The 15,972-nt window shown below is 40.4% G+C and overlaps 1 protein-coding gene across 3 annotated transcripts in view; it reads right to left on the bottom strand.

Annotated features, from left to right (window-relative positions):
• Positions 1-15,818, bottom strand: part of LOC136676303 (SMC5-SMC6 complex localization factor protein 1-like) — a 32,317-nt gene extending 16,499 nt beyond the window's left edge. The window contains exons 1-16 of one of the 3 annotated variants that reach the window (XM_066653194.1): positions 15,518-15,818; positions 15,110-15,274; positions 13,952-14,030; positions 12,681-12,856; positions 12,520-12,575; positions 12,230-12,380; positions 11,567-11,752; positions 11,314-11,382; positions 10,737-10,883; positions 10,048-10,214; positions 9,781-9,915; positions 9,352-9,490; positions 8,563-8,710; positions 7,998-8,143; positions 7,443-7,561; positions 3,709-3,785 (exon numbers count right to left, since the gene is read on the bottom strand). In XM_066653194.1, the coding sequence (XP_066509291.1) occupies positions 3,709-3,785; positions 7,443-7,561; positions 7,998-8,143; positions 8,563-8,710; positions 9,352-9,490; positions 9,781-9,915; positions 10,048-10,214; positions 10,737-10,883; positions 11,314-11,382; positions 11,567-11,752; positions 12,230-12,380; positions 12,520-12,575; positions 12,681-12,856; positions 13,952-14,030; positions 15,110-15,220 (1,906 nt within the window). In that variant the 5' untranslated portion in view covers positions 15,221-15,274; positions 15,518-15,818. The remainder of the gene's footprint in view (positions 1-3,708; positions 3,786-7,442; positions 7,562-7,997; positions 8,144-8,562; positions 8,711-9,351; positions 9,491-9,780; positions 9,916-10,047; positions 10,215-10,736; positions 10,884-11,313; positions 11,383-11,566; positions 11,753-12,229; positions 12,381-12,519; positions 12,576-12,680; positions 12,857-13,951; positions 14,031-15,109; positions 15,275-15,517) is intronic. The other 2 variants (XM_066653195.1, XM_066653196.1) reach the window with 2 other exon arrangements.
• Positions 15,819-15,972: the final 154 nt, after the last annotated feature.

The following is a 15,972-nucleotide window of genomic DNA, read 5'->3' as shown; positions in this document are numbered from 1 at the left end:
TATACCCACCCTCTCCTTTACCCCTCCAAACCCGACAGACAGTGTGAATTCCACACTTACACTAGATGCCCAAAGTCTATGGTGAATGAGAGGAAACAAAAAAGAGGATTCCTTCCTGTCTTGCATTGTTTCCACTTGCTGAAGTTATGGTACACAGCCCACGCACAAAGCCTCCAACAGGATTTTTCACACATCCAGGGTTCAAAAGCTCCACTGGGCAACGCAAAAGGGCCCACGTGATATTCAGTCAGCAAACTACAACACCCCCGCCTCAAAAGGCTTCTTTTATTTACATTTTCCTTCTTTTTTCGCTTTTCCTCCCCTTTTCCTCCATTCCCGTCCTTTGCTGATACAATATGAAATGGAGAATATATTAGCAGCTGCTCTGCCTGCTCCCCTTTTTTCATGTATGGCTGAACTTCACAAGAAAGTTAAAGGCCAAGCATGAGTGCCTCTGTGGCTGCCAGTATAATATGCCAGTGCAAAGCTGCTAATAAATGCTTTACTAGCTCTCACCAGGGCGCCAGCCTTGGACGGCTCGATAAAACCCCTGCATGCTAAAAGAGAGAGAGAGGAGAGGGGAAAAAGAGGAAGTAAAGAAAGGCAGACAGTGCTCTTTCTTCTGGATGAAGAAGAGGAAGAAAGAAAGAAAAAGAAAAAAAAAAAGATGCTGCAACCCCTTCAACATCAAGAAGTCATTACGCTTCAAGAGGTGTCTTTCAAGAGGGATCAAACATGAAAAATGAGCTTTTAAGGGGTGGAAAAAAGAGCAAGTGACCAAATGTGGCTAATGTTGCTCAAGGGCTTCATCTATATTCCTGCTAACCTCTGTGGAAAAGGACAAGAAAGAAAGAAAAAGTCAAGAATGTGGAATGTGAACACCGCTATTTTGAAAACAGCAATGTGTCTACAAATTTGCATCTGTAGCTCGGCCAACAAGGAGTCCACAGCCGAGTGTCAGCTGCTAAACAAAGAAATACATCAGCATCTTTTCCGCTTATCCATGTCAGGGTCGTGGTGATCTTCACAGAAGTATTTGAAGATAACCAAAAGTTTGGAATGAACAAAGCTAACGAACAGTTGTCTTCTAAATCATTTGAGAAAATCCCAAACGATTCTGTGACTAGTGTTTTTGGTCCGAAGGAAGTTATATTTCCATTTCAAAAAACAACAAAAAAAAGTGCAACCATTATTTTCATATTTGTTCCTTACGAAATGTTATTCTGGTACAAAGTCAGCCAACCCACAACCAACTAAAAAGTGTGAAAATATTTTTTAAAGGCTTAGAACTAACCAAGCTAATTAGCAGTCGAATGTAAAGAAATGAAACAAACAGAAGGCAATAAAACTATGACTTAATGACTAGCTTGGCATCCTGGCTGCTCTCGGCTTGCCATACTCCTTTTTCTCCTGCTAATAGGCTCTAAAACCTAGTGATTAAACATTCCTTTACTCGCTGTGTGTACACATCCTCACAAATGCCAGACCCAATCTGCAGCCAGTTAAATCATTTTAATGGCTCCAATTTGGACACAACGCCTCCATTATAAGGATAATTGCATACTCAGCATTTACAAGCACGAAAAGGATAAATCTGTCCTGTCCTTTTCTATAAATTCCCAGGCTCCCCAACATTATGCTCTTAAGTAGAGTTGTCTGTATGTATGTCAGACTTTTGTGCCTGTATGATCAATAGTGTTTACTCATGATGTGTGATGCTAGGCATGACAGCTCAGCTGGAAGTTAGCTAATGATTTAAAGGTGTTTTTTTTTTTTTTTTTAAATAATGGCCTGTTAATTATCACCACAGATGTGAAATAACATATTACAAAATTATGTGAAACCATTCTTGGTGGTGCTACAGGTGAGAAAACCTTGCAAAACTGCAATGCAATTATAATGAAGTAGTATGATTTCATCAGAAACAAAAAAAATGCAACTGAAAAACGTATTTATCATCTATTCATTGTGTAACATCGGCTTATTTTGAAAAGCAGAATGAGCTGGGCCACACTGCTGTAGATTAAATAGGCCGATGTGTGTAAATATTGGTTTTTCATAAGCACCAAAAAAAACTGTTTTGTTACTGTTTTTCTGAGTTTTGGTGACATTGGTTCCTTTCTTTAAATTCTCTTATTGGTATCACTTACAGTAACAAATCAGAACCTCAAAACCTTTTCCACTTATATGCATTTTTTTGCCACACATTAATTTCATTCATTCTCTGTAATACCCGCTTACCCAATTCAGGGTCGCAGTGGGACCGGAGCAGGGTCCAGTCCTTCACACGGTGACTCTCTCACACACAGACAGACACACAGACGTCGCCAATCCACGTACCAACGTGTTTTTGGACTTTGGGAGGAAACCGGAGCACCCAGAGGAAACCCAAACAGCCACGGGGAGAACACACATTAAGCCACAACCTCTAGGTCCCTGGAGCTGTGTGACTGCGACACTACCTGCTGAAATACTGAAATACTTTTAAAGGCTTCCACATGTATCTTTATCAAGTTGTGCAAATGGAATTTATGAAGGAGTTATTTATGTTCAGTATAAGTCTATTATTGAGGTCTTATTTGAAACCAGATTATTAATTACCAAATTATCCATACAAGTAGTGTTAACTGTTGAGTGTGTGATAAGGCTAGAGCTTAAGAGTTTACAAGACAGTATTTCAGGAGGCACCTAGAAATTGCTATGGGGGGAGAAAAAAAAAACAACAACATAATTTTATGTACATGATACCTTGTATATATGCATGTATTATATTCACAGGCTGTATCAGCAGAGTGCATTCAGTGGTCAGACAGCTCAGGATGAAGTTAACAAGGCACCGCAGACCTGCACACAGAGCTGCAGCATCCATCCACCTTCAGAAATACAGTATATGGCTGAGAGCCTGTGGATGCATCATCAAAAATTGATGTCCTGGCCCATCAGTATAGGGAACACGTAGTGCAAAAAACAACACAAGGCAAGGAGCAGGAGCAGCCCGCAGTCTCTTGGAAGCAGTGCTGTCTCTCTTTCTCTCTCAGACACATTCGTTCACTCCCTCTCCCCTCCATGCCCTCCCCCACTCCCTGCTCTGGCGTGGGGGTCTTTTTCTGATCAGGTGGAAGGAAGATGAGTGCTGACACCTTGGCGGGTTCACTCAGAGTGCCTGCCTCCTAATTACCAAAACTTCCAGCCACAAGCTGGAGCTCAGTCTTCTCCCCTCTCCCTCGCCTTCTTTCTCTTCCTCTCTTGCCCTCTCCTCACAGCAGAATCCTAATTGCTGTGTTTAATATTCCTAAACTGGAGATCTGACAAACGATGTGTTTCTATGTGTTGCTTTTGAGCACCCCCCACCCCCCATACCTTCTCTCACTCTCTCTTCGTCCATTTTTTTTGTTAACCAAAGCTCCAAACAGAAACACACATTGTGCACAAGCACACATTCAAATGCACATGCTGCGAGTGGTATAGATGAGCGTTTGTGTCTGTAGGGTTCTTTTGACCCTGACAATGCAGTTAGAGATTCTGACAAGCTGATGTATGCTTTTTCTCTAATGAAACAAACAAATAAATATTTGTGCATGAAGGAGAGTAAAGGATAAAGCCTGATGGTGATCAGGCTGATATTTCATGAACTCTGAGACTAATGTGAGTTTGTGCAAAGCAGCAGATGATGTGTATTACGATGATGAGGGCGTGTCGTGTACTTACCTGCAGGATTGACTCTATGGAAACCTCTTGGGATGTTTTCTTTCCCCGAGTCAGAGCCGCCTGCTTCCATTCTTGTTCTAGAGAGAGAGAGAGAGAGAGAGAGAGAGAGATTGAAGTGGGAAAGAAAGATGAATCAAAAGACAGAAAAACAGAGTGTAAGGTAAAGTGTAACAGGTAGAAAGACCAATGAGGCAAAAACAAAAGATCATTAAAGACAGGTTGAGGAGGAAAAGAAAGGTAGAGTGAAAGGGAAAGGATGGAGAGAGTGAGAATCAAAGTCTGTGTAATAGATAGATTCTACTGCTACAGTTTTCCTGCCTTATGATCAGCAAGAACATCTAAAACATTGTACACATCTCACAGGAAAAAAATTTGCTCTGTGAAGTGTCAAAAAAAAAAAAACTGCACCGAATGTGTACTGCCCCCCAAAAACCACACAGAGCATCCAAACAAATGGGCCCAGAGATGTCATTAGATCGGTATCACTCAAACAGCCAGAAAGCAGCATCTTGTCAGGCCAAAGTGGAGACACAGGCATCAAAGTGCATCCCCCCCTTTTAAAGGCTAACAACCAACCAAGCGCACAGGGACTACTGGCTGGACGCTCTTATCCAAAGAGACAGCCGGCTAAAGGCCCCAGTGGCACTCTTCCACATTGGAGTCCACCGCCTAGTCTATAAGGAGCTGTGGATAAATGGCCCTCTGAGTGCTCCTCCACTGCAGGGTGGATTGCTGGAGATGGGTTAGGAACAGCAGAAGTGTGTTCCTGTCTGAGTCACTGTTGTAAGTGGATAGGGTGATGGGAAAGGACACTGGTTCTTGAAAACGAGCGGAAGAATGAGAAGAAGCAAGAACTCAGAGCAAAAGTACACACTAGGGTTCTGAGGCACAAACCATTTAATTGAGGTTAAAAAAAAAAAAAAAAAAGTGTGTGTGTTGGGTCCAGGCCAAAAAATGTAAAAGACATGAAGGCTGAAATCTTTACCTACCTTATACATACACAAATCTTCTTTGAAAATATCCAAGTAGAAGTTCTATCATCAGCAATGAAGTTATAATACATGTAATATCCAGAAATCATCATATTTCAAAGCAGATGGAAATGGGTAGAGGTCTTCATTAATAATCCAAAATCAAAATGTAGATTATCAAGAACATAGGGATAAAAATAAGTTCAGAATAATGCCAGCTTCATGCAGGTTAAAGTAAAACAACCAGTTTCTGAACTCTGGTAAGAACTGCACCCATCCATGACATCAGGATTGAAAAGGCCAGTATTGTGATACAATTAATAAATAATACAATGTGCAGTTTCCCTAACATACAATGTACTGGGGGGAAAAACCCTGGGGTAGTTTAGAAATTGCAGGTGCTTCTTACCAACTGAACTCAGTTTTGACAGTAAAACAAATAGTTTGCCAGGCTTGGTAAGCTGAGTGCATCACAATTTGTTGTTTTTAACCTCCATATGCTGCAATACTAAAATACACAGAAATGCTGACCGCAAACAGCCAATGCCAATTAAGCGCGCAGGAAAGTGAAGGCTCCTGCTAGCCCATGCATGCTAATAGCACAGTGCTGTCAGGTCCTTTCCCAGCACTGAGAGACACAGGCCTGCCAGGGAGAAAGAGGGCCAAAATCCCACAACAAACAGCTCTGCTTCCCTCATAATTGGCTTGTTCAGAAGCAAGGCGCACACTCCCAGAACTGCAGTACAAACATACACACAGGCACTTAACTTCCTATTAGAGGGAGGAGTAAACATCTGCGTGAGAACTGTGCGTCTGTATATGTACGAGACATGGGACAATGTCAACTGTTTCTGCATCTACTGCTATAGCCTGTGATCCAATGTCTGCGGTGCCTTATAAACAAAAATATGTACTTTCTCATTATTCATATCCACTCATTAATTGGATTCTGCTGTATTTTACTTTGAAAAGTGTATGTCTGCTTATAGAAGTAGCAGTGTAGCAGTGAATTTTAAATATTTGGATTTAAAAAACAAGTCTGAAATAACAATGACAAGGAGCAAAACCATTTGATTCTTACTCATGTTTTTAGGTTTTATTCTTTGGTTAAAAGTAACATTTATGTAAACTTCTGATGATTTTTTTAAATTGTGTAGATGTATACAAATGTCCAAATGTATACTCGGTAATTATTTTCTCAAATCGATTCCTTAGTATTTCAAAAATAATTTGTTAAATGAAAACTTTCTTGAAATGTTTTATTTTTTTCTGAACTATTTGGACTGAATACATTTTGTGGAAATGTTATAGTGATACGCCAGATCAAAACTTTTATATACTCTGCCAGAAATGGTGAAGAAAAATTTTTTTTTTCTCTTCCATCTTGCAAGATTGTGGATTTTATAATTTCGCGGATAGTGGCTGATTAGGCTTTACAACTACTTCCTTAAACCAATAATGACAATACACACAAACACAAAAAAATTCTGCTTCTATGAATAAACATGTACTTATTTTTCCTAGTCCAAATCAAACAAAATCAAATCCTATTTGAATATCTGGCAGCTCAACCAATTCTGTTAAGCCTTTAACCCCTTTGGTATTTCTCTGAGGCTGGCATGAACACATCTCTAAAACTAAAGAGTGTGAGAGACTGAAAGAGGCAATAATCATTGGCTGATTAGGCCAGGAGGAGTGAAACACAGGCTCAATTACAGCACGTCTCCCTCAGGCCGGGAGCCTCCAGCCTAGGCCAGAAAGAGAGTACACCATCTCTCTCCATTAACCATCTTAACCCCCCACTAATACCCCATGATGAGCTACAATGGCTCCATTACAGACACCCAGAACATTCACTCCAGTTTTTCCATCACTTGGTTGTAGATGTATGTGGGCTGTTCTAATAGTGCCAGTGACGGGTGGTTGTATCATTAGTACTATACCATAATTACGGCTCAGAGAAGATTGAAAAAGACAGATGAGGGGACAATGAAGAGTGAGTCTGACACTGAATGTAATTAAGGGTAAGATTATTTGAAGAAAGCCTATGCTGGCATTTTAAAGACAGTTCCTTGCTACTACTAATTATATTTGAGGAGTGTTCAATAGTGATGCATGGTTGTGAAATAGTATGATGCGGTATTTGCACCGATAATAACCTTACCAAATAGACTGAATATGGTTCAGGTGTGATGATTCCACAATCTACACTGTTACAAAAATAATACAAATAAAATCACTATATTCCTATGTACTACTACTATCATTTGAGTCCCATAACAGCACTGGTATTGCTTTTGTTACTCTATATTAGTTAATACAATCCACACTGGTATTTAACTATATTGATTGCTACTCTATTTAAATATATTAACAATGATAATGACTGAAGGTAAAAATGTAAATGCAAAATTGCTGCTTCTTTCACAGTCGACAGAACTATATATGTGTGTGTGTGTGTGTGTGTGTGTGTGTGTGTGTGTATTTGGTGTGTTGGTACAAGTGGTGCTGCTGGAGTTTTTAATATGTCCACTTACACACCATCACCACGTCAGTGTCACTGCAGCACTGAAAAGGATCCACCACCCAAACCTTACCTGCTCTGTGGTGGTCCTTTTTCTATCATTCACCACATGCACCTAGCTCACTCATTGATCCGCAGTGACATAAACATGTTGGACAACCTTGAGTTCTGTTGTTGTCCCGTGGGCTAGATTTCCATCTGTTGCCAGGTGGTCCTGTCTATGTATTTTTATTACTCACCCTGTGTATGACGCTTGACTATCTGAGCGGTTGGAGGTGGTTTGCTCTGCCCCACTACTGCATGAATGCACAGGTGTACGGCCACACAACTGCCCCAGGGCTTTCAGATAGGAGGAAACCTGAAAACGACATAAATATTACACATTTAACATAATTTCTTCTTGCTCCATTTCAGACCTGTACAGCATTCTCACAATGTCAACACTGTGTGAACACTGATTTATATTTGTCCTTCTATACACCCAAAACACACTAATAAATTAGGGTCCGCAGAAGCAGAAGACACTGTAAACTTTGGCCATAATCTTCTATAATTAATTTAATTTATTTCAGCCTACATTGTTCTGACAGAAGACATAATTAATACTGACCTCCATTATTTTAAAAACAATTTACTGCTGGTTTCAATCAATTTATCAAGCCACACACACACAAAGTCATCTGTGGCTTTGACTACTCAAACCCTTAAACACCAAAATTGTATTTAGGTGTCCAAGCATGGTGGGAATAAGAGAATAAAAAGACTTGTGGAGTTGTTAAACTACTGGCTCATACTATTTGGAGTAGAGAGAGGGGTTCTGGGTGGAGGAGCAGTCCATTCCTACAGCAGATGTTTCTGTAGATGGCATCAGCAGTGAGCATCCTGAGGCGAGGTGAGGGCAGGGCATGGACCAGCTCCTTCAGTGTGTCTGGATGGAGGTCTGAGAGAAGGAGGAAGAGTTTGAAAGTAACAGAGACAGGGAGAATATGAAAACAGCTGAGAACATTGTTTGCATTGGAGTTTTAAAAATACATTCAGTATGTGCCATTCCAAGTTAAATTAAATACAGGATCAGACTGGATTTATCTTTTTTCTCCCAATACCAGTGCCAGCATTTTATATTGATATAATCTGTATATACTTTAATAGGTAGCATAGCTCTGGGATCATAATAACAGGTCAAAAATTAGGATTTGTTAGTGCTATTGTACAGCCCCACATTCAATTGCCAAAAGCTGGGATGTGTAACAGATATATTTGAGGGTATCTGAGGATATTTAACCACTACAAAAATGCCCTTAATGATCCCACGTGTCCTTACTGGCCTCTTACTGTGGAAAATGGGCAAATGAGCGTTACCTTGGCACAGGATGGCTATGTAGGCTGCCAAGTCCTGGAAGCCTTTGTCCACCAGACGACTGTTGAGCTGACTATGCTCCTGAGCCCAGTACTCCACAACTACAGCCAGGATCTCCTGCAATGTGGCCAGCAGTCTTCCCTTCCACTTCTATTAGATCAATACAGGGGACCAGAAACCAATGATTAAACAACCAGCAAACTGATACTGATCTACATATTCTATATTGATCTAATTGTCTGCTAAGAGTGCCACATATTTCTAAAACGCAAGAAACACAATTTGCTTTAAACAGTGTCTGAAAACCCCAAAATCAATAAATCCATCAGCTCTAAAATAGTACCACCAGCATTCAAAACAATCAGAACAAGGTACACACTAAACACTTTTCCTGTTGTAACAAATTAGGAAAAGATGTCCTTTATTAAGACATTACTAGATTTTATTTAGTTCGGGGTCAAACAGCACAACTAATAACATAACTTTTATTTTTATGTTAAAGGCTATAACTGACTGAAAATTAAACATATAAACATAGGTAAGACATTTTGCAAGCTAATGCTTATCTTTGTTGATTTGAAACAGATACTGAATCTACCGGTATTTGTGAATTGTTACACCCTAAATTCCATGTCTATATGAAACATTTCAATTGGCCAATTTATCATACATTGTATGGAGCAGCTGCCATTATTAGATGGTGCATTAAAAACAGGAAAGAGAGATATTGGTACGATTTAAAACAACACCATTTGCTGAGAGTGTTATAGTCTATCAGAGCTGAAATCCACCTGAGTGGAGTGAAGACCCCAGAGTGTGGCCTCTACCAGCAGTTCAGCCAGCTGCTGCAGGGCCCTGGAGCTCAGTGTTGACTTCTCCCACACGTTCCAGAACATGCTGTAGAGCACAGACATCCTCGAGCTTCTCCCACTGCACACATCAGAAGATCCATTTGCACTTACTCAGTGCTCTTTACAAAGTTAAAATGTTTCTTATACCACTAATCCACATCCAGCTGAAAAACCCAAATACATTATACTTATATACAACTTCTCTCTTATATACTGGTTTTACTGAGCATGTCAGGTCAGTTCTACATTAATAAAAACTGTTACTAAATTATTCATCAGTTCCTTTAGAGAAACTGAATTATATCAAGAAACACTGACATTTGGAAAAGAACCGAATTTAAAATAATGTGTATATTTTCAGATTCTCACCATGTGCTAGCTGCATGAAGCTCCAGATGAAAAAGCCTAAGAAAAAATGCTTGCAGGTTACCATGGAAGCGGAGCAGCTCTGGATGGGCAGGGCTTGGCAATGAGTGACAGGTGGCTGCACTTGCCAAGCAAAACCTTGAAAAAAAATGTTTAAATATAACCCATTTTACTTCAAAAGTCCATTTCGGGTCGGGTCATTTCTGCATCTAATACACACATTCACTCCAATAGTCCAGCCTTACGTCACCAGAAAGATTAGGTTTTTACCTCACTGATGTCTGTAGAAGTGGCCAGGCTCCATTTTTACACTGTGGGCACTGCAGGATCTGAAGGAAGTAACTGGCATTCCCTCGAGAGCTCCACGTTGGATTATTATGCAGTATGCCATTCAGAACAGTGCTGAACATGCTGAGAACGTAAGGCTGTGCCTCACCCTGCAGGAATACAAAGCTCCAAAGTGAGTTGATAGCTAATCACTATATACTGTACAATAATTCAGTAAGAGATCAGTGGAGAAAACCTGACACGTGCTAACCTTGGTTGTTTACACTGAGATTTTATTGTTCAAATAGAGCAACCAAACCTTGTACTTCTAGCTTGGAGTGTGTAAGTATATTTCAGCTTTTGTAGATAATGACAGCATAGTTCAGAAATCATTGAACAAATCTGTATCACATTTAAACAGAAATAGAAATCTATCCGAGGTAAATCTGTACCAGGAACTCAATAAACTGTGTTAGACTGTGCCACTCCAGGGCTGAAATGGATGATCCTGTGCTACATTCTGGCCTATTTGCACTTTAGCGTTGTACTAGTGGGTCTGGATACAAGCATCAGCCAAATGCCCTAAATGTAAATATGAATTCTTTAAGACAGTGTCTGAAACTGCCTTTTCTTGGCCTTTATTTTCCTATGGAGAAGTAAAAGGCACTCCAGTGTGTAATAGGCATACATACGTGAAGGGCATGCTGCATGCAGGCGTGGAGAATAGAGGCTGGAGGAAGCACCCCAGGCTGCAGGGAGCCTTGCACATCCTCCAGAGCCTGAGGGAAGAGGCCACATTCTACCAAGCTGCAAATGTTACTGAAATCCACTGCTGCAACCTGCAGAGAATAACAGATGGATGAAAGAAAGAGGAAATGAGAGGGGGAAGGTGAAGATTGCTGTGTTCTCAGGATCAACACTGGCAGTGTCAGTCAGAATCTGTTTGGGGTTTGGGTTACCAGAGAGCAGCAGGACCTATAGTGAGTGCTCCAAACGAGTGACCTTTCAGGAATCCACCAAGCAAGAGGATTGAAGAACACTAGTGTTTCTTTAATGGCCATGCCAATCACAAGAGCACCAATGAAACCAACTCACCTAAATCAGCTGACCTGGACATAATGCATCCTTCACAAAATGAGCCGCCTAACAGCGATAGCAGTGACACAAAAGAAACCGAATGACCCGAACCAAGTCCAATTTTCATTTAGCTTCACACTATAACGCAAAGATGGAGGACATCCTAAATAATTTAGATTTAGATTATTTTACCTGAGTTGGAAGGATGGGTGAATAGCAGTTAAAAAGCTGGGGCACTTTCAGAAGATTCCTCTTCCATAGCTGCAATGAGACAAGGTCACTGTTAGGTCATGCATTATGGCAATTTGCACTAATCATAATTATGCATTCTTTCAATTTTGTTCATCACGTTTACTTTTTAAAAAGCTGTAATTAAATATAATTATTACTAAATTACACCAGATGGTGTCTAAACCAACAGCAAAAAAAAAAAACAATACATCACCTCCATTTTTGTAATGTAGTCTTTCAATTTTTTTTCTAGCTCAGAGAGTAGCATGTTATCCATTTCAACCCCAGTTTCTTCCACTGATTTACTTGAAAAGACCTCCATTGCCACTGGTGGCATAGAATTCTCCTGATGGTTAGATTTGTCCAAATTAAGGGCCCAGTTTAAAGTTGAAATAGCAGGCTGTAAGCACAACAAAAGACATGTTAATCATGCAGTATTATTGTAACAATGTCACTGGACATTTTAAGTATTTATATTGTCCTGTGCGCAGAAACAATTGACTGTTCATTCATTGATTGTCTGTAAGCGCTTATCCAGTTCAGGGGCACGGTGGGTCCGGAGCCTACGCAAAATCACTTGGTGCAAGGCGGGAACACACCCTGGAAGGGGCGCCAGTCCTTCGCAGGGAAACACTCAGTCACACATTCACTAACACATATGGACACTTATGAGTCACCAATCCACCTACTAATGTGTGTTTTTGGACTGTGGGAGGAAACAGGAGCACCCGGAGGAAACCCACGTGGACAGAGGGAGAACACACCAAACTCCTCACAGTCAGTCAGTCACCCGGAGAGGGACTTGAACCCACAGCCCACATTTACAACAATACCATAGTAAATACAATTACAAATAAAAATGAAAATGATTCCATACTCCAAAGAGGTAACAGGCAATGTAGCTGAGGTTGTGGTATGATGGTTTAGGTTCTTGTGATACACTGTTTCCATCTTTGGTGAACACATGTGTAACAGGCTGTGTAGATGACTTGTTGGTGGAGAGCAAGGCCTTCCCTGCTTTCAGAATTCTGTGGACAGAAACAATCCTGAAGCTGGTACAGGAACAAGAGCCATAAACAGTTTTAATATAATATAAACTAGCACATATTTACTGAGTCAATAAATACCTTTACACAAGTCTCATTTCATTTGTTTGCACATTCTCACCTTTTGAAAATATGTCTCTTTTCAGGCTCTTCAATATCAAGACAAACCACCCAGCCCTTTTGAAATAAAAAAAGACAAGACATTTTAAGAAATTTTAAATAATTTACTTTTACTTAGGATTTTCTTTTGGTTAGTCAATTATGAAACACTACAACTCTGACCTGGAAAGCTCCTGACACATCGCCTCTGGCTATTTTCTCCCTCCATTTCTTAAGAGGGTTTGTTAAAGCAGGAGATTTAAGGTTGCCAGTGAGGTTTAACTCATATGAAGCTTCGGATTGCCATGCCTTGTGTTTCACACTGTCAAATACAAACTCTGGGGTCACAATCCACTTCCCTAAAAAAAGAGCAGATTGTCAAAAAGCTTTCATGCATTCATTCATTCCTTGTTTGTAACCGCTTATCCAGTTCAGGGTTTCAGTGGATCAGAAGACTACATGGAATCACTAGGTACAATGCAGGAACACACCTAGGAATGTTCCATTACAGGAAGATTCCTTTGCAGGGTGACAAACACTCACACATTCACACCTGTGGACACTTTTGAGTAGCCATTCCTATGGGACTGTGGGAAGAAATTGAAACACCCGGAGGAAACCCACGGAGACGCAGGGAGAACACACCTCCCACACAGAGCCATGCTCGAACCCACAACCCCAGGACCCTGGAGCTGTGTGACTATGACACTACCTGCTGTGCCAAATGTTAAAAAGCTTATTGTATAAAAATAATTATAAACATAAAAAAAGACAGCTAGGGAAACGGAAAAAAATGATTAAGATATAATTTGCCATTTCAAGTTTTTATGCTTTATGTTCACAGGCTGAATATAGTATAGGTCTCTAGCATGTGACCAAATTAATACTACTTATTATCCACCCATCCTTCCATTATCTGTAACCATTTATCCATTTCAGGGTCACGGTGAGCCTGCCTGGAATCATTGGGTGCAAGGCGGGAATACACCCTGGAGGGGGCGTCAGTCCTTCACAGGGCAACACACACACACTCACACCTACGGACACTTTTGAGTCGCCAATCCACCTACCAATGTGTGTTTTTGGACTGTGGGAGGAAACCAGAGCACCTGGAGGAAACCCACGCAGACACAGAGAACACACCAAACTCCTCACAGACAGTCACCCGGAGCAGGAATCGAACCCACAACCTCCAGGTCCCTGGAGCTGTGTGACTACAACACCACCTGCTGCACCACCATGCCACCCATGCTACTTATTATGAAGAACAAAAATCAATCAAACGGCACAGATTGTTTTGAATTGAATATTGGCAACCTAAGAAAATTCAATCAAGTGTATGATTCCCATCCCGACGGGCTTGGTTAGTCACACCTTATTTGTGCTTTTAACTAAGATGAACTTGTTTGCAGCAGGTCATTAATGCGAAGGTTGTAATAATCATCACCACTCACCTCCAGCACATGCTGCGATGAACTTCTCACTTGCTAAAGGATTAATGACTATAAGATGGGTCAACTCCTCTTTGTATTCCTGCAACACATTGGGTCATTACTTTCTGCAAAGAAGTTGGAATATCTCAATTTTCTAACACACAATGTCACCTTACTATTTTGGTTTTTAACCTGTCAGTGGGAGAGCTGAGCCAAAGGTTAAGAACTGAAAGGTGGATTTTATTCCTGTGAGACATCAATAAGTAGGGAGAGCAGTCAGTAACTAAATTAAGAGTGTATTGAGGGCAAGGACAAAATTACGGAGACAAAAATACACCTTAGCATCAAGCAATTAGGGTCACTTTCCAGGTCTAATCACTACCACTTCTTTTTTGGGAGAATACAGTAAGCCAGGTAAAATGTCTGGATTGTTTGCCAAAGAACAAGCTGCGTGATCCTGTAATTTCAGGATTTGTGAAGGATATAAGCAGATTGCTTTCTACAGTCATAGTTGATGTTTTAACTTTAACTTGAGTATAGCATTTGAATTGTGGCCTCATTTAGAAAATGTACTTGAATTTCATCCTGTAATTTCACAGAAACAAAATATAAAAACTATATATTTCTTAAATCTTTTTAATTAATAACATACTTTTAAATCACTAACTAAACGTTCAGTGGTTTTCAATCTTATAATTAAGACCCATCAGAGTATGATATAGAGCTAACCCAGTAAACAAGGAACGTCCCTGGACGTTCAAAATAGGTCTAAACGTAGTCTGTCCGTCGAGGACATATTTTAAACGTCAATGGACGTCCAAAATCCATCTTAATAAGTTAGTTAAGTGGTGACTAATCGATAACGTCAGTGGACGTCCAAAATGCGTTTTATACAAGTAATTTATTTCGGGACCAATTAATAACGTCAATGGACGTTCACAATACGTCTAATAGTCGTTTTTTCAATGTCAGTGTTTGGACGTCTTTTCAACTTTCATTTTCAACCTTAAGAGAACGTTGATTAGACGGCAGTCATTACGTTATTTCAACGTTGAATCAACAGCTAAATGTTTACTGGGAAAGTGTGGACTGTCGGGGTGGAAGTTTCACAACCACTGCACTAAACTCATGTGCCTGCAGGATTCCTTAGTGCTTTTCTCTCGTAGTGTCAATACTCACAGAGCCTCCTACATATTTCCCACGTAGATGCCGGATGCCCCGAAGCAGCTCCCGTTTCTTTTGGGGAGACTTGATTCCAGACATTTGAAAGACATAATCACTCCTCACCATCCTACCTGGGAGATATGGGTTATCACTGTGAATGAGGAGGTTTAGGGGCGGCTTCTGCAAAATGTAACGTTACAGAAGAAGGAAAACCAACGGTTAACGTAATATATAACTAAACGTATAAGAACAGAATGAGGAGAGTGAGACAGAGAGAAAAGAGGAAAAAGAGCAAGAGCGAGGCGAAACACGTGTCCGCGTGTGTGAAAGAGTTAATCGGGTTTAAGGTGTCTTTTCTGGTATTTATTTTGTTAAGCAAATTTGATTTTTTTTCCCCAGAACATTATTTTCCAACTGTCTCACCTGCTGTCCTGAATTAACCGTAAGGGCTGTGTAGTGTGTAAACTGTAAATGCTGGCTGCTGGGAAACAAATTAAACCTCTATCTAGTGTTTATCACCGTTTCGAAGACGCGCCAAAACTCTTGTATATCCGGAGACTATGAGTTAGTAAGTGGCCGAAATATTTCTCTCTATTGTCTTTTCATTGACCACTCTCATTTCCTCCAATAGTCATTGTTTCTGACAAAAAAAAAAACAAATTTTCTCTTATGAAGACAGTTGAAAAGAAAAACAAACAACTCCCCTAAATCAGCCCGATAAAGTGTCGGCCCACGGCCATGTCAAATCACGTGTGACCTGGGCGGGCTTTTAGCGTGGGACACTGAAAAACGGGGTTGAGGTTTAATAATCTCCAAATATAACCCATGTTCTCTTTCTTTAAAACTGACATGTAAATCATGGCGTAAATAAAAATGAT

Source organism: Hoplias malabaricus, chromosome X2, assembly GCF_029633855.1.
Source record: "Hoplias malabaricus isolate fHopMal1 chromosome X2, fHopMal1.hap1, whole genome shotgun sequence".
Lineage (NCBI taxonomy): Eukaryota > Metazoa > Chordata > Actinopteri > Characiformes > Erythrinidae > Hoplias > Hoplias malabaricus.
The sequence above is the reverse complement of the archived record's forward strand: the minus strand, read 5'-3'. Positions and strand labels throughout refer to the sequence as shown.